The sequence below is a fragment of the Pogona vitticeps genome, chromosome 5 (genome assembly GCF_051106095.1).
Source record: "Pogona vitticeps strain Pit_001003342236 chromosome 5, PviZW2.1, whole genome shotgun sequence".
Classification (NCBI taxonomy): Eukaryota; Metazoa; Chordata; class Lepidosauria; order Squamata; family Agamidae; genus Pogona; species Pogona vitticeps.
In genome coordinates, this window is record NC_135787.1 from 29,466,622 (window position 1) to 29,493,174 (window position 26,553).

The 26,553-nt window shown below is 39.9% G+C and overlaps 1 protein-coding gene across 2 annotated transcripts in view; it reads left to right on the top strand.

The window, feature by feature from the left end:
- LOC110072807 (bifunctional heparan sulfate N-deacetylase/N-sulfotransferase 3) overlaps positions 1-26,553 on the top strand; it is an 86,076-nt gene that overhangs the window by 36,164 nt on the left and 23,359 nt on the right. For both annotated transcript variants that reach the window (XM_073001718.2, XM_078376630.1), the window contains exons 3-6: positions 2,115-2,202; positions 5,734-5,888; positions 8,367-8,552; positions 9,621-9,749. In XM_073001718.2, the coding sequence (XP_072857819.2) occupies positions 2,115-2,202; positions 5,734-5,888; positions 8,367-8,552; positions 9,621-9,749 (558 nt within the window). The remainder of the gene's footprint in view (positions 1-2,114; positions 2,203-5,733; positions 5,889-8,366; positions 8,553-9,620; positions 9,750-26,553) is intronic.

The following is a 26,553-nucleotide window of genomic DNA, read 5'->3' on the forward strand; positions in this document are numbered from 1 at the left end:
ACCTATTCCGAAACTTCGGCAACTTCCTTTATGTAACTATAAATCAACAACAGATTGTGGGCAAAGTGGTATAAATGTTTTTCATTCTGTCAGCTTTCAGTGTCATCTGTCATTTAGAACTCAGCAAACAATGCTAAGTGCTGTGCCAGTGGACAAAGTTACAAATTTTATTTTTTGCTTTATTGTAATATGTCATTCGCTGAAATCCTGTTGCCATGTTACACGAACAATGTAATATTTAGGCATGAAGTGCCATATGTTAAAAAATCTACTTATGATCTCTTCCAAACTGCTAAGTAATACGAAGGGAGTTTAGTTAGCTCTCTCATTTTGCATATGCCCCTTTTCAACTGATGTAATTATCAGTTGTGGGTTTCTTCTTAATGATTGAACATTGCTGGTCTAATACTTGTAATAAATTGTTGGTCTAATACTTGTAATAATGTACTTGAACACATTCATCTATCAATGAGCAGGTTATAAAATATAGCTGTTAGCACTAGTACATTTATATAGTTCTGTTCATAGGTATAAATATTCAGAAGAAGAATTCATGAAGACAATGATTTTAAAGAAAAGTATAAAAATCTTAACAGTTTTCCTTGAGTGTACAAAGCAACATTTTGAAATGACAATCTAGTTTCAGCCCCACATGAAAGTATACTCTCCCTATCTGAAATTCACACAGAGTGAAATAGTTTCTGCTACCATCTGCTGCAGTATATTTTTTATGAGTTTTAACATTTTGGTTTTAGAACTTAAATGACGAGCAAAATGTCAAGTCATCCAGAAAATACTCATAAGCACGACAACCAAAATGTTAGTTCAGCTTGTCTGCCTAGAAAATAGTTCACAGGAGAGCACTATCCTCCTACTTCAGAGATATTACTTTGTGCTTTTCCTTCCAGGTAAATTTTCAAAGAGTTCTGCAGGGTTTTAACACTCTTATTGATTTTAATGAGCATTATGTGGCTTAGAACCCACCAAACTTTGAAGGTGTGCTGCAATGCACAAAGTTCCCTGGATCATTTGGGAGATTGGCAAATATTGTTTATAACTGGGAAGAGCAGTAACAATTTGTTTAAATGGAGTTTCTTGTGGTATTACCCAGATACCTGAGCGAACTAGAGTTTGGGACTTCAAACCAGTGCAAGCTGGTGGCTCCAGTGTGATTAAGCTAGTGAATCTTCTCTGGGTTTTTATAGGAGCTATCAGAAAGTGTGGAACACTAGCTTCAAACTAGATTCAGCATCTTGGATATCTCTTCTCAGGTTCAAAGTAAAGCATGCAGCAGATTCACCTCCCCACTGTCATCTGAATAGCCAGCAGCCTCCATTGCTCAGACTAGGACTCTGAGTTCAAATGCCAGCTCATTTGTAGCCTACCTAGTACTTATGGAAAATAACGATTGCAGCCTGAATTGCCTGTTTATCTCCAATAGAAATTACCATGTTTTGCTTCTTAGTTTGGTCTCAAGTATTATTTCAGACAATCCCTCCTTTGACTCCCCCAGGTATTGTTCTCATCATTCTTCACCACTGGTTTATGCTAGCTAGAGTAGCTGGGAATTTCAGCCCAGCAAGATCTGGAAGGCTGCACTTAACCCACCACGTCCCTTTTGGTTTAAGCAGGTAGAGTTTAATTTTATGCAACTGTTCCAGCTGATTTCTCTTCTGGGTGCAGGTTAATGAGGTACCGTTAGTCATAAGATTATTTGACTCATGTCCACACTAACTAATGAAGTCAAGTGGATGATCTGGAGACTAGTGGCTTGAATCCAGTGATGTACAGCATGGGCAGAAAGACATTAACACTTGTGCAAGGGAGTAACTGATTTATGCTGCTTAGCTGCGAACCATTGTGGCTACAATCTCCAACCTGCAGCTTTTCAAATGTTTTAAGAAAGCTGCAGCTGAATGATGGGCAATGGAAAACACCTTTAAATTATCATACATCTATTAATATTTCTATATAACTAATCCATTGGTTAGCTAAGCAGATCCCCAGAGCTAAAGGCGCTGTGCTTGAAGAAAAGGTGCCCCATATCTTCTATTCTGCACTTATGTCATTACTACGTATATACTTATATTTTTATAAATCTATATTTATTTCAGGCACTCCTTGATACTCAGAATCTTATGAGAGCTCAAATTACAAATTTCACTTTCAACCTGGGATTTTCAGGGAAATTTTACCATACAGGTAAGTTTTTTTTTTTAAAAAAAGAAGAAGTTAAAATCACTTTCAATTTGTTTATGTTCTTACAGTGCATATGATACGAAATTGATTTTGCTGCTTAAATTCTCTACTATAAAATGAAATGAAATAAGAATGAAGAACTTTCAATCAATCTTGAAGGAAAGAAAAACTTCTCCTTCAGGGGGACAGAACTAGAAAATCAGTGAAGTCTTCCTTATTTCATGAATTAGTAATGTTTTTTTTTAATTCTATGTGTTTATTTAAATTATTTTACCCCACCTTTCTCCTTAAAAGGATCAAATGTAGTTTTAATAGCAGTTCCAGTGTCTCATAATCCATGTGCAATATTCTTGCAATTTACTATCACAAAAGGAGCAGATTGTAAACAGCTGATATTGAACATTTCTGATCTTAAAAAGTCATTAAAATACTTTACATCTGTGATTGAAACTAGTGAATTTTCATGTTTGACCCAGAAAGTGAGTTCTGGAACAAACTTAACTGAAACTTTTGTTCTCTCCCTCCCAGAATTGTGGCCTCAAGTTTTTAATTTATTTTTCTGAAGTAATAATGGATTTGGACATTGACTACATCTGCACAACATTTCAATAAACTTGGATCTATTTTCCCCAGATACATCAGATGGGTTCCTTGTTAGGTACCTTTAGCACTTTTTCATGGCACACAAGTTGAATACAAATTGAATGAATCGGGGAGATCCTGATATTACATGGTAGCGTATCAATTGTACATTTAAGAATTTGTGCATTTGTTTAAAGTTCCCTTTTTTATGACTTGAAATCATTTTTGAGATATGGAAGTTGAAATATACCCAAGGGACATTTGAGCCTGGAAGTAGCCTGTCTCATCATCATCATTATATTAGAACTACAGAGCTAGAAGGTATTCTATGGATCGAGTTGAGCCCCTGTCAAGGAGGCATAGTGGGGAATCAAACTCCCAACCTCTGGCTCTGCAGCCAGATACCTATACCACTGGTTCTTAACCTTGGGTTACTCAGGAGTTTTGGACTGCAACTCCCAGAAGCCTTCACCACCAGCTGTCCTGACTGGGGTTTCTGGGAGTTGCAGTTCAAAAGCATCCGAGTAACAAAGGTTAAGAACCACTGACCTATACCACCGAGCTATCCAGCAGTTCCATAATAAAGGCAAAATCTTTATGACATGCATATAAAGAGAATATCATTTTCAACCCAGATTTTATGTTATGTCTGTGAGATAGGATATGCTAGATATTTTAAATCCTAGCTGGAAATGGACAAATGGTGTGAAGCTTGTCTCGGCAATTACCTGAGTTTGTCACAGGGGATGGGAAGGTGTATGAAGAGTTTCACGAATCATTCAGGGACAGTTCAAGGCTTTGAGGTACTTTTTTTTTTAACCATAAGGAATGAATAGATTTACGCTTTATAAACAGCAGGCATCTAAAACAAACTCCTACATGCCAGATAGTTCTACTTTCTATTCGTACCCATCACAATCGATAAAATAAAGCTGCTCCGTTAGTTACTAGGGAAGGGGTATAGAAAGGGGGTTCAGGGAGCATGAGGTAAAATGCCATGGACCTTTTCATTGCTTTTTTTTTAATATGGCATATCAAATTGGCAATATGCTTGTTGGATAAATGGGTGCATGGATACAGTGGTGTCAGCTGAACATAAGAAAAGTAAAATAAAATTTCAACAGTGACAGAAGCAGAACAACAGGTAAAATGAGCTGATAGAAAGAGAGGACAAGATGGAGTATTGCAGATTTATAGTGAGATAGGTTACAGACCTTGCTTTCTCCAAATTCAATTATGAATATTAGATTTTCCAAGAAGTGCTACTCTGGAATCTGGATGCAGCCCAGTTTATAGTACTTTCAGCAGCAGCATCACTCTGTCCAATAGCCATGTGAAGAAGCAGGAATCAGAAGAGCTAGTTTGCATGATTGCTACAGTGTGAACAAGATCTAAGCCTCTCTGATGGCATGGGGAAAGGAGTATATCTACATAATTACCCCAGAATGATCCCTTTATGTTGGTTCACCCTGAAAGGACCATATTGTTCAATGACAAAGTCACCGGTTTTAATTAACTCTTAAAATTTAATGATCCCAGGCAGGCTGCTGCTGCATTATTTCAGCCTCCTGAATGCCATTTCTAAAATCACTTTCTTCTTCCAGACTGAAAGAATGGGAGGCAGCATGGGTAGCAAAGTAGTAAACAGAATGGTGAATTACAGAGAAATAAGTTATGCCAATAGAAAGACAGACATGGGACACATGAGACTGCAGAGCTTCAGAAATCAAGAACTTAAATAAGTAACCACATTAGATCCCCAAAATAAATTATTTATAAGTCCCAGAACTATATCATTATTTAAAAATAGCAGAATAAAATCAGTTTGCCTCCTCTTCCACTAATGTCAATGAGAAGGTAACAAACCTCCCAGAATATGCTCAGCTAAGACTCATGGGGAAGAGGGTCTTATTAATATAGACAGCTATTCTAACATGATCACTTATAATTTGTGGTTTAGGTCTCTTGTTCCCCAAGCACACAGCTGGCTCCACTGCCTCAGTACCTCTCTAGCCCCACATAGTGATGTTCCATTGTCATCATCGTTTAGTCGACTCTCCATGACCCCATGGACCAGAGCACGCCAGGCCCTCCAGTCTTCCACTGCCTCCCGTAGTTGGGTCAAATTCATGTCGGTGGCTTCGATGACAACTGTCCAACCATCTCATCCTCTGTCGTCCCCTTCTCCTCCTGCCTTCACACTTTCCTAACATCAGAGTCTTTTCCAGGGAGTCTTCTCTTCTCGTGAGATGTTCCATTGTAAGCTTCAGTAATTCTGGCTTACTGCCAGCTGTGCCTTGCTGGTCCCTATTCTAACCAATTCTCGCCAGTGTCCTTAGCCTTAAGGTTCTAGAAAGAGCTATTCTTTAAAATGGTATGTGTACACACACACACACACACACACAAACACACACACACACACACACACACACACACACACAGAGAGAGAGAGAGAGAGAGAGAGAGAGTAGAAGTAAATCTTGATTCTGATTTCCTTTTTCTGGATCAGTACCTAATCACATAAGGAATTCTTCATACCTGAATAATTCTATAAGCAACCAATAGCCTCCTGCTTTAGGTTGCTTATGAATTTCTTCTGAGGTTAGATTGAATTTCCCTGGCAGAATTTGGTGTGATCTAATTTTAGGGTTCATCACCATGCTGCCTAGGGCTAAATGAAACCATTGCCTCTGGCAGCAGATGCCAGGAGATCAGAAAATTGTAGTAAGATATTGGTAGACAGAAGTCCTGTCCTTCATGCTGATGCTATTCCATTACCAGTGCTGCTGTAGTCTTCTTGGCTTTTCAACGTGGAATTGAATGGGTATGCCATTTTGTCCTTCACTTCAGGCAGAAAAGTGCCAACTCTGGTGGTTTTATTAGTAGTTGTAACAAGGATTTCTAAAAATAAAATGAGAAGTTATTTCGATATTTTAAAATTTATTTGTGCAGGAACTGTAGAAGAAGATGAAGGTGATGACCTATTACTGGGATCTGTGGATGAATTCTGGTGGTTTCCTCACATGTGGAGCCACATGCAACCTCATCTCTTCCATAATGAGTCATCTCTGGTGGAACAAATGATTCTCAACAAAAAATTTGCTTTAGTAAGTTAAATATATATGCTATGAGTTCAGCAGGGATGTTTTTATCATACTTTACTTCTTCCTCCAATCTTTTCAATGTAATGCTTTTTTTTCTAACATTTATGCAAATGTATTGAAACACATCTTTAGTTATCTGTACTGACACTATCAACATGTAATGAAATGTACTCAAATGCAGTTATGTTTATACAATGCCACTGGATGAATGCAATCAAATCACTGAGCAGATGCATTGTTATTCTAGTACCTTCATACCTCAAATTGAGACCAACTGCTGATACATCTCTTCCTGAAAAAGTCCTGGAGCTAATTAGAGGGGCATTGACCCTGGCCATTTATGTGATCTTAAAGGCTATTTTCTCACTCTTTGGGAACATGGAAATTGCTACCAGCTAAAAACCGTGAGTTTTGTGCTCAAGAATGGCCATGATCAGTTAGCAAATTTGCACTTGAGTAAATATAAGAAATATCTGAACCGGACTTTACCGTTATATGCCTCTGGGTCAAAAAGTGCTATCCATATTGATACATCCTGAAGTAAATAAGGGTGTGTTGTCTGATATTACATTTCAGGCTTTTAAAAGGAGCATTTGTACAAAAATAATATATTACATTCAACCAATGTGCTATTTCCCTCTTTCTTTACATTTGGCAATTGCATTAACATTCCATTTATAATGCATATATCACTTCACAAGAATTTAGGTGTATCGGATGTGTATTCTATTTTAGTGGTATCTTTGTGGCCTGAAAAATTAAACTATGCTGCTACCTCTGAACAGATTACAAGAGTACAATATGAAGTAATAGCGACCCGTAGAGTTAAGCTTCAAAAACACTTTTCCCATTACATAATTCTTTATAGTGCCATCCTATACATGTCTTCCTAGGATTTGTGGGGTTTACCCCAAGCCAAATGACATTTGTGTCTTTAACTTTATACAGTTGCCATCGTCTCTCAGTTTCTCTAAAACTTAGTTTCTTCAAATTGTTTTTTCTAGCTGTGATATTTTACATCAGGGGCACTGAATATCCTTGCAGTAATTCAGTACTGAAAAGATTAAATATACCAGTGTTTGCCATGTAGGTACAGAAGTGAACTATTTCAATGAACTGAAAGCATAGGTCATTTATCTAAACAGTATATGTACAGGAGTATTGAAAATGTGTTAAAGGAATGATACAATACAATTTTATCAGGTACACTTCTTTTGTAGTATCTAAGAAAATCCCATTGGGAATATTGGTTTTATTATTATTATTATTATTATTATTATTATTATTATTATTATTATTATTATTATTATTATTATTATTATTATTATTATTATTATTATTATTATTATTATTATTGTGCAGTACTTGAAACACAACATAGCAGAAGGTCAAAAGCTTTTTACCTGTAAAATCTACCTTGTGATCTAGTTGGGAGTGGGCTTTTTGCAAAATTTCACATCTCAGGACCTTTAGGGTAAATGAATAGACTGCTAACAAGGGTTTGAAGAAAACTAGTATACTTATTTATTGCTATTCTACATGAATTATCCACTGTGATTTGGGATGGTGCTGAATCTACTCAATAGAACTCTTTGGAAGCCCCAAGATCCTGTTTTTTCAATGCTAGCCTGGAATTGTCACAGCAACCAACCTTCCTTAACTGGAACCTCTTCGTATAAACCCCACAACCGCAATTAGAATTATATAACAGGTATTATTCATTACTTTTTACATACTTGGAATAATTACTTTGTTAAGACTTTGACTCACAGATCTTAGATGAGCAATAAGTGCAGTAAATTAGTTTGCAAGAAAACTGCCTTGTAAAGCCCAATGGAATTTGAGATGAAGGATTCAAGCTGACACTTGCTCTAAATTCTTAGAAGCTCTAATTTATTCCATTCTGAACATGTGGTGAAAGATCAACATGCATTTTATTAATACGGTATTATAATGCCCAACATACAGACATTACAGGCCACCTGAATCCACTGATATAGATCAACAGTAAAGAGAGTTGTAAACGTCATTGGATTATTTGTTGGATTTATATTTTGTCTTTCTAATGGGACTCAGGGTTGCTCCCAGTAACATTATATAAAAGTACAATGTTGAAGTAGTGACTAAAGTCACAGTTCAGAACATTTAAAAACACAAACACAGCACTAGGAAAAATATATCACCCAAATCCTAACCAGCTCCTTCAACATCAACCACTCAGTGGCCAAAAATCTACCTTAATAAAATTAAAGCTCTCTGGCTCCCAGTATATGGGCCAAAGGGAGAGAATTCCTTATTAGGGAATTCCAGAGCTGGTCTTGCTGCTATTGCCTGTAGATTCTATTTCTAAGGGGCCAGTTTATCATCTGCAACTTTTGTCGTCTTTTTACTGACAATGTCGTCGATAGCAAGATGTGAAAAACAATATTGTCACAGACAAGCTTTCATTACTTATTCCAACCTGATTATATTTACTTTCAGGAGCATGGCATTCCAACTGATATGGGATATGCTGTAGCACCACACCATTCTGGTGTCTATCCTGTTCATGTTCAGCTCTATGATGCCTGGAAGAAAGTCTGGAATATCAAAATCACGAGCACAGAAGAATATCCACATCTAAAACCTGCACGGTACAGAAAAGGCTTCATCCACAAAAACATAATGGTGAGGTATCTTGTTTCAGGTTTTGAATGTTCTGGTAACATTCCCAGCTTCTTGTAAGTAATCTTAAAGGAGAAGATTATTGTAAACCTTGTGCATACCAAAAGATCACATTGACTACAAAAGTGGCCCTGAAAATTCATGCCTTACTTACCTCCAGATTAGGTTATTACAACGCTGTCTATGTCAGTTGCCTTTGATTACGGTCTGAAATACAGTCGAAAATAAATGAGAGTTCTGATTGGGGCCATTGACTGGAACATATAACTTTCATTCTCCATGATTTTTTTTAATTTATTTTTTTGCAACCTTTTTGTTTCTGGGTCCAGTTCAAGGCAATGTTGTCGATTTACAAGGTCATGTTGTTGATCTTGCAGCTTCAAAGGACTCATGAGGGTGGATTTTCATGCTGTCTGCACCCTGATAATCCTGTCCCTGCTCTGAATTTCACAGAATGTGTTCCACTGCTGCTAGGGTTATGGCTGATAGATATGAGACACAAGCATTTGGTAGCTCGTTAAAGCTGCAGTTCAAGTGGTTGTGGTGGCCTTCTCTACTGCTATAATTTATGTTCCTAGTGTTGATTCATTGTTTTGGTAGTGCCCTGCTCATGTAACAACCTGAAACCATGTACGGCTGTACATATGGTGTAGATAGAGATACACTTTTAAATTGTGTCTCCAGTTTTCTTCCCACATCTGGAGTTTGCATGTTCAGTATAGAGGTCTGAGTAAATTCTTGTAAGGAGAAGTCTGGGGGTGGGACTTGCTTGAGTACATGCATAATAATTTTAAAAATTTCCATCTCTGCATATTAGCATATACAAAATTTTATAGCTCTGTTAATTTTTTATTTTTGCTCTCTTTTTGGTGATACATTTCTTCTGGTGGGAATGATGTGTAAATGGCCACCCTAGACCCAAGGGAATCACCTAACCATGTTAGGAGCATTTAACTCTTACATTCCATGTATTCTTTCATTAACAACATTGTAATTTAAAGGGCTTGGCATCAGCTAGACTAAGCTCTCTCCCCCCCGCACTTCTTTGTTTAATGTTTTATTTCTATTCAGGTTCTTCCTCGACAAACATGTGGTCTTTTTACTCATACAATTTTCTACAAGGAGTATCCAGGTGGTCCAAAAGAACTTAACAAAAGTATACAGGGAGGCGAGTTGTTCTTCACAGTTGTCCTCAATCCAGTAAGTAATTCAAATATTCAAAGAAAAATAATCAATAAATGTATACTGCTAGGGGCCAATCTTTTTTTTTTTAAGTTCTGAATTTCATGGCCATGGTTTGGTTTTATTTTCAACCTTGTTTTTGACATACACATCTCTGAAAATTTCCACATTGGATGAGCCCACTAAGTGGTCCTACAGTGCAATCCTATGCAAGTCAATTCAGACATTGTGTTGATTTCAGTGTAATCTATCCCTAGATAATATGTATAGGGTTGAGCTCTGATCCTTTACAGCTTGTTCCTACAAAAGCAAATCATAGGGTACATACGGCCCTCCTGTCATATTGGAATGCCATAGTATTTCACCATTTACTGTATTGGGTAAGACTGATGAGCATTGCAGAGAAACAAAATCTGGAGAACCACGTGTACCCTTTTGCTGCTTAGATAATCTACTAGAGGTCACCTGAATCCATTTGGGATGAAAAATAGAAGTGCTCCCTGTGATGACTGTGCAAGTGCGGGAAGGCTTTCTGTAGCCACTGAGCCATACTACTCTGTTTGACCTGGGGCAGATGAACCCAGGAGAGTGAGTTGTCATTAGGACTACGGAACCAGCCTGGCATCAGTGTCAGGTTAGGGAGTCTGATGCCTGAAAATCTCCCTAGGAGCCCTACAAAATTTAATGGACCTCTATGGAAAAATCAGAAACCACTGTTCATCACAGCTAGTATTTTCCCCAGAAGGGTTAATTCCTGAATGAAATCAGACCATTTCTAATCATATGTTCTGAGACTGTGACCAACCCCCAATATCGAGGTAACCAGTTCAGCCAGCCTTCCACTCTATCCCTGCTGCTGTTGAATGCCAGGTCTGTGTCCAATAAATCCCAGGTAATTTGTGACCTTATCCTGGAGGAGGACGCAGACCTGGCATGCATAACCGAGACGTGGATTGGCGGGGAGGGGGGTCCTCCCCTGGCTCTTATCTGTCTGCCCGGTTATGCCGTCCAGCACCAGGGTAGACTGGAGGGGCGAGGGGGGGGAGTAGCCATTGTGTATAAACCTAGCTTACAGGTTACCAGACGCTCCTCGGTGGTAAGGCCGGGTCTAGAGGCACTCCACGTGTCGGTTGGGGCCAGGGATGGAATTGGGATTTTGCTGTGTTATCGCGCTCCCTGTAACCCAGCGATTTCCCTTCCGGAGCTGACCGACTTTGTCTCCGCGGCACTGTTGGGATCCCCAAGGCTTCTGGTCTTGGGTGATTTCAACGTGCATGCGGGGGCAGAGGTTACCGGGCCAGCTCTTGAGTTCCTGGAAACCATGGCTTCCTTGAACATGTCCCAACATGTAAACGGCCCCACCCACGTGGGTGGCCATACGTTGGACCTGGTCTTTTCCACCAATTGGAGCGAGTGTGGTCTGGTGGTGACCGACCTTGTGTCGCTCCCCTTGTCATGGTCAGATCACCATCTGGTAAAATGTAAGGTTTCCGTGGCTCTCCCCCCTCGCAGGGAGCAGGGACCTATTTTCATGGTCCACCCTCGAAGGCTACTGGATCCGGTTGGATTCCAGGATGCCATGAGAGGGGTCACGGCTGACCTGGCTAGCGCTCCTGTTGACGCTCTGGTTGACAGCTGGACCATGGCTGCCACCAGGGCCGTAGACATGATCGCACCTAAACGCCCTCTCCGTTGCAGAATGCGCCCGGCGCCTTGGTTTAACCAGGAGCTCCGAGCGCTGAAGTGACATAGGAGAAGGCTAGAGCGTAAGTGGAGGAAGGACCCGACGGATTATAATTGGATAGCTGTCAGGGTCGCAACTAACCTTTACCTCTCTAAGGTGAAGGCTGCTTGTCGAACTTACTTCGCTAACCGGATAAGCGAAGCGTCCAATCAGCAGGCGGAGTTATTCCGTATAGTGCGCAACCTATCCGGAACTGGTCTTGGTGATAGGCCTCCCCCTAGTTTCTCACCTGACCAGTTTGCAGCCTTTTTTAAATCTAAAGTGGAGGCCATCCGCCGGGACCTCTCTCCTTTTTTGAACACAGTGAGTCGAGCAGAGATGTCCAGCGCTCCGTCTTGCCCGGTGATTTTTGACACCTTTCAGCCTGTCACGCCTGATTCGGTGGCCAAGGTGCTTGATCGCTGCCGTGCCACCACCTCCTCCCTTGACCCTTGCCCGGCCTGGCTAATCAAAGCAGCCAGGCTGATAACAACCGAATGGGCCACTGTAATAATAAATGGGTCTTTCCTTGAGGGCAGGTTTCCTTCTGCCCTCAAGGAAACACTCATTAGGCCCATAAGAAAGAAACCTAGTTTGGCGGCGGACGAAATTGGCAATTATAGGCCCGTCGCCAACGTTTCTTTCATGAGCAAGGTGGTGGAGAGGGTGGTGGCCGACCAGCTTCAAGCTCACTTGGAAGAAACGGATGCCCTGGATCCATTTCAGTCGGGCTTCAGGCCGCGCCACGGAACAGAGACGGCATTGGTCGCCCTGTACGATGACCTACTGAGGGAGGCTGACAGGGGAAAAATTTCTCTGTTAGTCCTTCTCGACATCTCAGCGGCCTTCGATACCGTCGACCATGGTATCCTCCTGGGGAGGCTCTCCGAGCTGGGAATTGGAGGCCTGGCGCTTGCCTGGCTCCGTTCCTTCTTGGAGGACCGTCCCCAGAGAGTACAGCTTGGGGACAGTGTCTCGGCCCCGTGGAGCCTCAATTGTGGGGTTCCACAGGGGTCGATTATCTCCCCAATGCTGTTTAATATCTTTATGAGGCCGCTGGGTGGGGTCATCAGGGGATGTGGAGCGTCGTGTCATCAGTATGCGGATGACACCCAGCTCTACATCTCCTTTACTCCAACTGCAGGTGATGCCGTCCTGTCCCTCCAGCGCTGCCTGGGGACCGTACTGGAATGGATGCAGGAGAACGGGCTGAGGCTGAACCCGGACAAGACGGAGGTCTTGAGGGTGGGTGCCCCCACTGTTGGAGGCTTGGGTGACTCCCTCTCGTTTGGGGGGGGTGACTCTTGCCGCAAAGAATGGGGTTCGCAGTCTGGGGATCCACCTGGACCCGGCGCTCTCCATGGAGACTCAGGTGGCGTCCGTGGTCCGCACCGCCTTTTTTCATCTTTGGCGGATAGCCCGGCTGCGACCCTATCTCGATGTGGGGGCGCTCACCACCCTGGTCCATGCGCTCGTAATCTCAAGATTAGACCACTGTAACGCGCTCTACGTGGGGCTACCTTTGAGGCTGACGCGGAAACTCCAAGTGGTGCAGAATGCGGCGGCCAGACTCCTAAGTGGAGCTCGAAGATACCATCACATTTCTCCTATTCTGGCCGCGCTGCATTGGCTGCCCATTCGGTTCCGCGTTGACTTCAAAGTTCTAACGCTTACGTTTAAAGCCCTAAACGGTTTAGGGCCTCGATACTTGGCGGAACGCTTACTCCCACCCAGTTCTACCCGTGTCACCCGTGCGAGTCAGGAGGTGAGGCTGAGGAGCCTGACGCCGAGGGAGGCCCGGAAGGAAAAGACAAGAAACCGGGCCTTCTCGGTGGTGGCTCCTCGCCTCTGGAACAACTTACCTCCTGACATTCGCGCAGCTCCCTCGCTGGGTATTTTCAAGAAACAACTGAAAACATGGATGTTTAGGCAGGCCTTCCCCCTTTCTACCTAACACTTTCTTTTTCTGTTATAATATATCCCGTTTCTCGCCATCTTTGGGGAAAAAAATTTTTTTTTAATTCTATCTTAATTTATGTAAATTATTATTTGTGATGTGGTTTGTTATATGTTTCTTTTTTAAATGCATGTTGTAAGCCGCCTAGAGTGGTCACAATTGACTAGATAGGCGGGGTATAAATGAAATAAATAAATAAATAAATAAATATCAAAATTCATCTGGCTGTAAAAGTACAAGTCTTTTTCATTGTTGCAATGATTATAGGCAACATCAGCTTGTCTAACTATACTAGCTTTATTCATCTACATTGCTTCTATGTTCCATAGGCACAAAATACTTCAGAGTTGTTGGAAACATCCAAAATTCTTAGGTAAAGGTTCCCCTTGACATTTAGTCCAGTAATGTCCGACTCTAGGGCGCGGTGCTCATCCCCATTTCCAAACCATAGAGCCAATATGTTAACATATTACATAATACAAACCAATTATTTCAATACCCGTTCAATCCTCTCCTTAATTTACTTTTTATCATTTGTAAACATGTTCAACTGCCAGGCGTGAAAGAGATTCTTTTGCAGGGGAATGCTATTGTACAATGGCCTTGCTTCCAGACTTGTCTGGAACAGACCGATAGTTTTGCAGAAACTTCTAGTAAACTGTTATTCAAAGCTCATATTTAAAATACCCTGTATATTTTCAGGACTGCTGTTTCTACCACACGCACAAACCTTAATTATTTTAAGGAGCATTCAAAATTCTAGAACATGTGTGACTTCCAACATGCCAGACTTTACAGTGCTCCCACAAGGCTAGACCCTTAGGACCAGTACACCCATCTTGTGAAGTACAGCTGCTACCACATCCACAAAAATACCAAAATTGTTCAAAGGAAAGACATGGAATTCGAATCACAAACCCTCTGATCCAAAAATCCAGTTTCTCAGTTGAGAAGTTTGTGTGTTTTGCTAAAGACAGTAAAAAGACAATAAGGTTTTTAAAAAAGGTTTCAAAAAGTATTTAGAGCAAAAATACAATTGAAACAAAACTAAGACAATCAAGAGAACACACCAGAAAATAAGAAAATTAGACTGTTCTACCTAATACTCAGTAGCATAGAAGTCAGCATGGTCATGCCCAGAGTACATCCTCCATACCAGAAAAGCATCATGATTCATAAAGCCCATAAAGTAGCTTCTGAACTCCTTTTTATACATTAAATGTTCCATTCTAGCCAATGATCTTCCAACTAGGCTTTGAATTCCTTCAAATATTCCAGAAGACCAGAGCACTTTCTGTCCTCACCTCCTTTTCTTACAGCTCAAGTCATCTCCCAATAAGTGTAGTACCAGGAAACCAGTCAGATTAGGCTTGAAGGCCTCTCTCGGATGAGATGAGCTGGCGATATAACCCTCTCTTTGTTAGCAAGCAGACACCGTTAGCAGTTTTCAGCCAACTTTCCAAGTCACACACAAAGAAGCTTCATCTTTTTAAGATGGACTCAGATTCCCCAATTTCTCATACTCTCCTCTAATTTAAAATTCTAAATGGTTATTAAATTGAGGTTCTATGTCTTTATCATTCTAGGATGCATCTGCCACTTCCTTGGCTGCACATGTGTGGGTTAGCAGTGGTCCCCAACCTTGGGCCTCCAGGTGTTCTTGGACTACAACTTCCAGAAGCCTTCACCATCACCTCTGCTGGCCAGGATTTCCAGGAGTTGAAGTCCAAGAACATCTGGAGGCCCAAGGTTGGGGACCACTGGGTTAAAGGACTAGACCTTCCTCTCACCTCATAAAACCTTGAGCATTTTTCCATTCTGTCAAGTTAAGCATTAAGCCGGTGGTGCTGAACCTTTGTCCCTCCAGAATCTTTGACCTGCAGCTCCCATTGAGCATGACAAATGAGAAAGGACTGTGAAAATTGTATGCCAAAATATCTAGAATTCAGCTCTCACAGTTCCTAGCCATTTGCCATACTCATTGTGGCCAATAGGGTCTGTACACCAATGTTTATAGTTCTACATTAATGGATAAAGCAAACATCTTCTTAATTATGCTTTCACTAAGCTACTGGCTTAACTGATAAAACAACCTTCCTTTGATAGTGAACACACTATGTTATGTATATTTTTATTTCCTAGCTTTATTTTTTTCTTTAATACCTTGTGTAGATAAGTCAGTGTTTAGGAAGACAGTGAAAGACTGTTAGATGTTTACTTGAGAGTGCTTTCTGTTTCTTCTTGCCGTCAAATGTACCTCTTCTTTATCGCAAGACACAGACTATTTCATATAAATACATTCTTAAACTTTGCCTGCCTGAGTAATTAACACTCCATAGTTGAAGAAAGTAGAGGGTTTTTTCCCCTTTTTATTTTTGACATGAATCTAACATTTAGCATTTTAGGTACCATTTACTTCACATTGGAGTACCTCCAGAAATGGCTGTTTGGCATGCTGATATTTCTTCTTTTTTTCAGGAAAATGACACTATTATACCCAGTGATGGCATTTCACTTTGACAACACTGTCCTGGTTTTTGAATGATAGGGCTGTCTTGCTGAACCTTAATGAGAACAACTCTGCCTTTGGGGGTTTTCTGCTGTTTCTGTTTGTTTTTTTGAGCTAACCCACTGCTAAAACATAAGGAAGTTAAGGTCTTAAAGCCTTAGTGAAGTAGTTAATTGTTGCTGCAGTAACCCCTTAAAGGCATAAGTGATGGCATAGTTCATTGTTTTGAACTATGTTATGTTATGAGCTTTGAGATCTGACAGAGTCCCTGCATAGGTCCCTAGTGAGATGAAAGAATAAGTTTGCAGAAGGTGGATGCACTGAAAGTTCTCATGGCGTTGTCTGGCTTATGGAAATTTGCATCACAGGGACGATCTAGAATCTTTGTTTTATTAGTTCTTAGCTTCTACAGTATAAAGTTCTCAGATCCAATAGAGACTAACATTGCAGAATCACTTCTTTGCTCTTGCATAATTATTTTTGTTTTTGAATATAAGTATTTTTGTCCTGGTACATTTACTATCCTTAATTGCTATCTCACTGCTCCTTTTGATCTATCTTCCAAGTGTGAACTAGCAGAAGAATAAGACCTAGCAAACAACTCCAGCGGTACCAATGTGTCCGTGATACTTTTAAATCCAAGCAAAGTTAGATTCCCAAAGAATACTGGGTTGGATTCTAACATGAACCATGGAACTTTGCTTGGGGATGGGTATGCAAAGACATGTCAGATGCAACATACACTAGTTTACCCTTCTGCTACTGCATCTTGCATCCCACAACAATCTGGGCTACTCCAGAACAGCTTTGTGATGACACAGGAGGCTCTAATGAAAAGGAGGGAATTAGCTAGAATTTCCCCTTTCTGAACAGAAGGACTCTTGGATTCATCCCAGTGCACCGATCCGTCTTTGTAGGATAAATAGGATAAAGTAACAGAACTGTACTTGTGTACAGTGTTTCAAAAGATGAGATGCTACCAGTCTCCTAAGGGCATTGTGAGAATGAAGAAGAAACTAAACATTTCGGTTTGCAACCAGATATGTGCAGATAGAGTACCCTGCAGTTTGTTTTGTAAGTTCTCCTAATAAAACATGACAGGAAGACATTATCAGTCTCTCTGAGCCTGCAGAAGAGCAATTGCACCCAAGGGCCAAGTTGAGTTCAGAATACAAACGCACCTGTCTATAAATCTAGGGGAATACTTCTATGTCTGTTTGTTTTTCAAATGTTGTGTACAGGTGCTATATCTTACCTATTACAGGTACAAGAACATTCTTTTCCCTTATGCAGTAACTGTTTATGTTAAACATATGTGGCAAATGTGACATTTTGTAGATGGATGGATGGATGGATGGATGGATGGATGGATGGATGGATGGATTTGTTTGTTTGTTTGTTTGTTTGTTTATTTATTTATTTATTTATTTATTTATTTATTTATTTATTTATTTATTAAACTTATATACTGCCCATCTAGAACGTGTGTACTCTGGGTGGTTTACGTAAAACATAAAAAAATAAACTAAAGGAAACTAAAGGTAAAATCCAGATTAATCACAGAGTCCAAGTTGGGAAAAGAAACAGAGGATAAAAAGGAAAGAAATAGGCTAGGTGATGGCTGCAGGGGAAATACACATTTTAATATACATTTTATTTATTTATATTTAATATACATTAAAAATGTACATTTTTAAAACTTAAATGGACTGAACCATTTAGTTTATCCTTAGCAGTGACTCTTCCCATATGAAGCTAAGTTATAAGATGTATTTTTTTCCTATGAAATCTCTGTGCCATCTAAGATCATGGTGGGCAAAGTACCACCCTCCAGATGTAGTTGGACTGTAGCTCATTCTGTTTTTTACAATTGGGTATTCTTGACCTTTGGCTAGGGATGATGGGGGTTGCAGTCCAACACCATAAGGAAGGCTGCTCTTTACCTGCTTTTCTTCTAGACCAGTGGTTCTTAAACTTTGTACTGTGAGCTCCATTAAGATGTTGTGCAAAAAGACTACTGGTCAGGAATATACTGTATGTATTTGATACTGCACATTTAAAAAAAATATAAATGGGATCAAGGGCATTTTGACTATAGCCACTTTACTGAAAGGCCTAAAAAGTTATTTGTTTGGAGCAAATACATCTGTGAAGCTTCTCAGTCATTCAGGTGAGCTTATCTGGAAGTTGAGTCATGGCAACTGGACCTCTTTGTTATTAGGCTGAAACATTTTGCTACTCATTCAAGTGGCTTCTGAGGGGAGTTGGTAGGAGATCCCTGATATATCCCTGCTAGATCCCACACACCAGAAAGACCATTATTAACTATCATTAACGACTCATGACAGCGGGTGGAGAAGGACTGCAGAAGTGGAAATTTCACTCACCCCGAGTCCTTTGTCCTTCCAACAAGCCTATTCAGACCAGGGGGAAATGAAACCAATGTGGAGGATATATCAGGGATCTCCTACCAACCGTCCTCAGACTGAAGAAGCTACTTGGATGAGTAGTAAAATGTTTCAACCTAATTTTATTTATTTATTTATTTAATTTATACCCCGCCCATCTAGACCAAACTCTACTCTGAGCAGCTAACAGCAATCCAAATAATAATAAATATAAAATAAAACAACAGCATAATAAGAAAGAAGTCCAGTTGTCATGACTCATCTACCAGATTTTCAGCACATAATTGCTATACTGTATCTTAGAACTGCAGGGCTGGAAGGCTCTAGCCCCTGTCAAAGAAGTATAGTGAGGAATCAAACTCCAAACCTCTGGATTTAGAGCCAGAGACTTAAAGCACTGAACTATCCAGCAGTTCTTTTATGGTAGTGATGCAGACCACTGATCTTTCTCCAAAAATGCACTAGTTAAAATGAGGTGGGCATCATGTCATCTCTAGGGTAAACACATTGAAACCCCTTCAATGCGTTCCTATGGGCTTAAAACTGACCTTTAAGCGAAGATCCTCCATACGGCGGCCATTTTCGCTGCCCGGTAAGCGAGGAATCCATCCCTAAACACAGCGGATGGCCGTTTTTTTACCCGGTGGCCATTTTGGAACCGCTGATCAGCTGGGGGAAAATCATCGCTTTGCGATAATCGGTAAGGGAAACAGGGTACCGATCATTGCAAAGCGATTTTTCCCCATTTAAAACATCGCAATGTGATCGCAAAAGCAATCGCAAAAAGTTCGTCAGTATGCAATTTTGTCATTAAACGGGGCGCCCGTTAAGTGAGGCACCATTGTATCTGCTGACAATTCCTGGGCAATAGATAAATATTACATGGTTATATTTGTTCCTTCATATTTGTCGGGGTCTCTGGAAGGGACGAATATCTGACAAATCAGCAGCACTCAATGAATATTGCGATTCATTTTTATATTCGTCCCCATGTCTAGTAGTACTAACCTTTTCAACCTCTGTTGTGTACTTTCTCTGCATAGACTGAGAACAAAGTATCAGCATTTATGTATCTCTGTGTCCTCTATAGCAGCAGTCCCCAACCTCTTTGGGACTGCGGACTGGCTGAGCCTCTGAGGGAGGCGGGGCAACCCCCCCCCCGTGCGCTTGCGCAGGCACATGAGCACTCTCGTGCGTATGCATGAAGGAGTGGAAGGAGTGCTCATGCTGGCACTGGCACACATGAGCGTGTGCAAAGCAGTGTGGGGAGGGGAGTGCATAGGGGGCAGGAGGTCTGTCTTTGCGGCCCGGTCCGGCTCAGGTTGCGGGCCAGGGGTTGACGACCTTTGCTTTATAGCCTAATAAAAGTAAAGAAAAAATTATAGTTACTGAAAAATACAGGATGTCATTTAACAAAATATCATTAGAACTGATTGATATGATTGAAATGTAAATGAGAAAGGCAACAGGCCAGAGGAGGTTTTAAACAGTATTAAGCATATATTGGAGAACATTTATTGTATCTCTAGTGAATCCATGAAGCTAGATCACAGTACAGGTCCAAAATGTTTTAGAGCAGAAAATCAATAAAGATTCATTACAACACATCCTCAGCGACAACAACAGCAGTTAAATAACTGACAGCTTTACACACTTTAATAGCACCAAAAAATCATGGCCTGAGGCAACAAACATCTCTTTTTCAGATTCCACACTGAACTTCCCTGAAGTCTTATTTGGCAATCCTGGTTTTGCTGTTACCATGCTCTGCTACTGTCTATGCTTTAGGCAAATTTGGAATAGTCTATGGGATAAATTGTTCTGGGACTCTTATAGACCATCTGTTGCTCTATTTCATTTTATATTATGGATTATTGGAACTAGAAATCAAGGACACAAACCGTTAGCTTAGATGCAAGAATGTTTGGGTGGATGCAGTGGTGTCAGTGGACGCTATGTAGTGTTTGCACCACTGTCCAGACACCACATAGAATCCCAGCATAACTGCAGAAGTGGAAACAATTTTGCTTTCCTTCAAATGTACTGTAATATTTTTCCCCTACCTGTATAGATATGGATATGTTCCCACACTTGCTTTCTACAAGAATATAAAAGGTGAATTTCTGCATTACAGTGGTGCCTCGCTTAACGATTGCCTCGTTTAGCGATTAATTCGCATAACGATGTGTTTTTAAAGAAAATAATATGCACCATATAACGATGTTTCCTATGGGCGATTTTCGCTTAGCGAAGTTTGGGACCATGCTTCGCATAACGAATGCGATTTTAGGTCCCCTGCTTCACTTAACGATGTTTCTTTTTTCAATTAAAAAGGTGTCTTAGAAGGGTCAAAAACGGTTCTAAATGCTTGGATTCATTAGAGGACCCCCTAAGTCATGTGCAAACCTGATTTGGCTTTGATCTGACTTTTCGTTAATTTATGGTTAATTTTTTTTTCCGGCCCATAGGAACCAATGAACCTATCAAAATCTGACAGCTCCATGCTTTCCTATGGGGGAGAAAACAATTCGCCATAAATTAACGAAAGTTCAGATCAAAGCCAAATCAGGTTGGCACACGACTTAGGGGGTCCTCTAACGAATCCAAGCATTTAGAACAGTTGCTGTGTCTTCATTAATTTTTTGTGAATTTTTTCTTCCCCCATAGGAAATAATGGAGCTGTCAGATTTTGACAGCTGTCAAAAGTTGGGGGAAAAAAATTCACCATAAATTAACGAAAAGTCAGATCAAAGCCAAATTAACTTTTGCATCCGTTTTAGAGGGTGCAGAAGCTAATCCAAGCATTTAAAACCATTTTTGACCCTTTTATGACACACTTAATTTTGCAAAAATTGACTTCGCAAAGCCATTGAAATGTATTGAGTCAGCTACAATACATTCCAATGGAGGAAACATTGTATCGTTTAACGATGTTTCCTATGGGTTTTTTCGCTTAAGGACGGCAATCCGTGCCTATTGGAACGGATTAACCGGTTTCCAATGCATTCCTATGGAAAATGGTGTTTTGCATAACGATATTTCACATAACTTTTTTTTTTTGAACCAATTAAAATCGTTATGCGAGGCACCACTGTATTTCTGTGTTCCACTTAGTTATGTGGTGGGGGACAGTTAGAGGGAAGAAGATTCTTTGTACGTGTTTACCACTGAACATCTATAACAGTTGACAGATTATCATCTACAGTGTGAGGAAGTAAAAATGTGAAACCTCACACAGGTTTTTGTTTCAAACAATGAGTACAGTGTCATCCAATTTTTTTAAAAAAAATGAATTTCTCTTCACCAACTTAAGGAAATATATTCAAGCAGAGGCAGAAACCTAATTCATTATTCTGTCACTTTGTGAGTCTAATGGAGTAAGAGCAGCTGCTGCTAGGTCTCTGAATACCTGAGATTAAACTCTTCAGAGTAATATGGAGACAATATCAGAGACCTGCATACATAGTGTACACAATGCAAAATTAATTGGAAAATAGATGGCCTGAAAGTTAAACGTACTCTTGTGGCCTGTAAACATTTGTTCTGCAATTAAAATAACAGCACCATATTAAACTGAAAAGATTTCTGCTTCTAGTACCTAAATGAAAAAGAGCCATTAATCGTCAGCAACAAAAACAAAGGTGTTTAAATTCAGTGTTTTCACTGTGGGATTTCATGGATTACAATCCACTTCTTCATATATGTGTGTTTTGTTTTGTTACTACTTAAAGAGATTAACATGGCTACCTCTCTGAAAATTAATAAAAAGTTTTGCATTTCCAACCACTAAATTTACCTCTATCGTTCGTATACAACATATGAGGTGAATCCACCAATAACCAAACACATACAGAAGGGATTTAACAACTGGAAAAATATAGTTAAGATAGTTTGAAGTTGATATGTTTTTGTACTCACAGCAATTTTCTAGAGTGGTCTGTATTCAGTTAACTAGTGTCACTATTAGTGTGCCCTTCTTTAAAGGAAGTTACTACTACCCTTGAAGGTTATTGCTGCAGAAATGTCTATAGTCTTCCTCTTGCTTGGAAGTCTTCTTTTCAAAGCTCACCCGTAAATGTAAGGTGGTTTTACATATTTGCCAAGTTCCATTAATATAATTTCAGAATACAAATTCTCCATCTCTACCTGTGGATGAGCGTCCACTGAAGCAATAATGAATTGTGTGTCTACAATTTAGAGTGCCATAATCCATGCTATGTGGAGCTGGCCATTGAAATGTGCTCAGAACCTGGTGAAAACGTGGTGGATATAGTTATTCTCAACTCACGCATGCACACACACACTGATCTTGCACTTAAAACTGCACTGATTTCTGATTTGTTTCTCCAACCAATTCAAGATGCTAGTGCTGCCGATAGTGCCTTAAATGGCTTAGGACATGGGTATCTGAGTGGGAGATAGCCATATCTTAGGCCATCAATCGTAAACTGAGCTAATCTTCAGAGGTCTTCTTTACTGTGTTCTATCAGTTCCTTTCCTGAGCACATTTTTGTAGTGAAAGCATTCTTGCTCTGTTTGGTTTTTATACTGGTTTGTCATGTAGAATTAAAGGTCATTTTGATTTTATGCCTAAAGTTTCAGTTTTTGCTATTTGATACCATTTTAATTTGTTTTGTTTTGTTAACGTAAACCACTGTCAGAAGTGTTGTCAGAAGTCTCAAAATGATGCAAAAATAAAAAGTGGGCCCGCTCTAGGCATGACTAGGCTTGAGTCCAACCGAATGAGTTTAAAGACATACGGTAACTAGATATTCAGACAAAAATATTATGCAGTTAGTCAGGAATCTGTGATTGAATTGAGCAGGAAAGATGGGGTTAGAAAGAGTGAGCGAATTATACATTTGGTTTCCCCATAGACGATCTTCCTTCTGTCAGTTGAGACTCTTCAGGAAATTGTTCTGCTCCCACCAGCAGGAACAGCAGCTCTATCCAAGCAGCAAAGAGAGTGAGAAAAGAGAGTAGGCAAGAAGCATTTCACACAGCTTTTCACTCAGTTTTGTCATGAGCCACATTCCATACTTTATATTTATTAAAAATACAGAAGCATAGCTGGAAAATAAGTTGGTATTCATCACAGATACCAGCTCCATTACACAAATATAAAGTAAAAAGTAGCTGTTTGTCCAAGGCCCTCAAGTAAAACAGACAGTGAAGTTGTAAAATTGAAGCGTACACAGTTACTGGGACGAAAAGGTTAGCACGTTCTTTGTTTTCTTGCTTTTTATGAAAAAGAAAAAGAAAGGCCTTGCTGGAAAGATACTGCTTTGAGAATAATTTCTTCAACAGCATGCATTTGTTAGGAAATTACTACTCAGTTTCTGGATGAGACAGATCATTTCATTCTGTTTGAATCCAGTCCGAGGTCTCATTGTGGAATGGATACAGTTTTGGTTGATTTGTTAAATAATCTTTTCCCATTGTATGTTGCTGCAATGAAGTGATGTGACATTTGGTAGAATTCTTATTTCTGTAGCACTAGGTTAAAGTCTTGGTATCTTGCAGGCCTTTGACCTCATAATATTACCAATGCTTCATAGATCATTATCCTGTTTAGCTATGCCATAGTAGTGTAATTCTGTTAGTGTAACTTTTAGCTGCAAACTGCTGCTAGTTTAAAAGTCAGCACTGATTCTTCTAGTCACAGAAGAACTGTGTGACTTGGCATGCAATTAGCTGACACTTTATCTTGCATTTTAAAACACTTTGCAAATGGGATGGTTCATTCCTTTTTCTGGAAAGCACATGATGCGGTCATGCCCGCAATCACAAACCACCTCAAGCTTTCTCCATGTCTGTCCAAATCTTTTTAGGTCCCTGGCAGAGAGAGAGAGAGAGAGAGAGAGAGAGAGAGAGAGAGAGAGAGAGAGAGAGAGAGAGAGAGAGAGAGAGAGAGAGAGAGAGAGAGAGTGTGTGTGTGTGTGTGTGTGTGTGTGTGTGTGTGTGTGTGTGTGTGTGTGTGTGTGTGTGTGTGTTTTGAGCAGAAGTAGCCCTGCAATGTTTCCTTTGGTTTCCTTATGTGTGATCAATTCAAACAGCATTTGTAGGTGTTTCCCTCAGCACTTCAGTACTGTGTCATTTGAGTGCCAAACCAAAAGAGTGGCAAGTCACTTTCCAATAAATGGAGAGAGAAAAATCAGCTTTCTACCACTCCGCATGGAGGGGTATCCAAAATAGGAGGTGAGGGGGAATCTTTTTTCTGCCCCACCCTTCTTCTTCTTCTTCTTCTTCTTCTTCTTCTTCTTCTTCTTCTTCCTCTTCTTCTTCTTCTTCTTCTTCTTCTTCTTCTTCTTCTTCTATCTTTTTACTGTGTAGCATTGTTTCACTTTGTTAGCAAGTCAATGAAGGAATACATCACTTACCAATAATTATATTTTTAAAATTCTACCTTTCCCCCACTTCTCATGGTGAGGAAGACAGGAGAGGATGTGGGGGCATGGAAGCTGAGAAGGAGGAGCAGTCTAATAAAGTCATTTTGAGATACAGTGTGGTTTCTTGTCCAAAAACCACCTGGTCTGTGCATCCATTTGGGAAGATCATTCTAAATCTCAGACTGCAATTTCAAACAGCCCTGTTTTGCCCAATCTAACCTGAGATAACTTCACTATCTAGCCAGAACCTTGGTGTATGATCAGGAGGAAAAAGTGCTGACTTCTCAGCTGGTGACTCTTCACTAAGTGGAAAGTTAAGCCAGTAGAGTTCATGCCAGCATGTTTATTTAATAGGATTCTGGCCATAGATTAATTCCCCCTTGTGTTTCTCTAGTAGAGACATAGCAGTAAGCATTTTGGACTTCTCAATAAAAAGAAATCACTTTAATACAAGGTTTGAAATGAAACATTTGATTATGTATATTTTGTTACATATGAGTTGAATTATGTGTACTATAAAGAGACAGAACGGTAGTAAAACTGAATTTAATATTTGTATTTTCTCTCCCTGACAGGGCATCTTAACATTGAAGATTATGTATTATGATCTATTCAGTTCACTTAAAAATATACTAAACAAAACCCCAAACCTCCACTTCATAATATTTTTAGGATTATAGTGAGATTCCCTTCAGGGGAAGAATAATACATATTTTCCCCGAACTACTAACCTTTCCAAGTTATCTTCTTTTTTCTTTTCAATGCAGTCCTAAAGTTGTTGGCAGGTTACGAATTGCCAGGAGGTGAACTGACATTATAAATGTCAGAGGTCAGTGCAGGTGTAGGAGGAAAAAGAAGCTGCCGGAAGGAAGGGGGGAACTCCTTACATTTTTGGAGGAAACTTTTCAATTATATATTTGTTGAAACCAACAGTCCAGCTTCTAGTCTCCTTTCTGGTTTAGGACTAAAAAATAATAAAGGAAATCTGAAAAGGTTATGCATGTGACAAAAAAGCCACAGCATTTTTCCTTGCCTGAAGGGAACAGCTGCATTTTGAAAATACATTTTTACAATTCTAGCTTAAAAGAGGGAGGATTGTGTCCTATGAATTATATCTTCTTGTATCTCTTTATTCTTTGAGCCAAAACAAAAAACTGAAGCCATAGGGTTAATCACAAGCCAGGCAGTCTCACAAGATGACGTTCATTAAACAAATTCTCTGTGAAATTATGCTCGTCGTAAATTCTTCTAAAGACAGAACCCAAAAATAGAGTTGCAGAGCTTTATGGTGTAAAAGTACGTACCAATGTACATATACATGCAAGATACCACATTTCAAAGTGTATTACACCCTAAAACATGTTTTTCCCCCACTCCAGACCCTGGTTTTGGGATGGGGATATGATTCAAGGAGGAATTTAGTAAAAAAAATTAAGATCTTTTCTCTTATGCAAATATCTTGTCTCAGAATGATTAATTGGAAATATGTTATAGAATTAGTTTGTAGTTCAGCTTCCTGTGTAAAAAGAGTTACATATTTCAGTGTCACACCTGCATGAAATGTGAGTCATTGGAAGTCTCTGTGTCTGGTTAATCCGAGTTAGAAATGAAAATGCTGATTCACAGATTGCCTCATACACAGATGTGCCACAGGCAAAATTAGTAACAGTCAGAAGTTGGTGCGTGTGCGTGCGCGTGTGCACACACGCACACGTGCATGTACACATTTATTTTTCTAAGAAACTCTTCATTGGGGCTGTGATTCTTAAGAAGCTAAGTGGGTTTGCTTGCTCAGATTCAAGTCATTAGCAGTTGCCACTGCTATAATTATTCCAT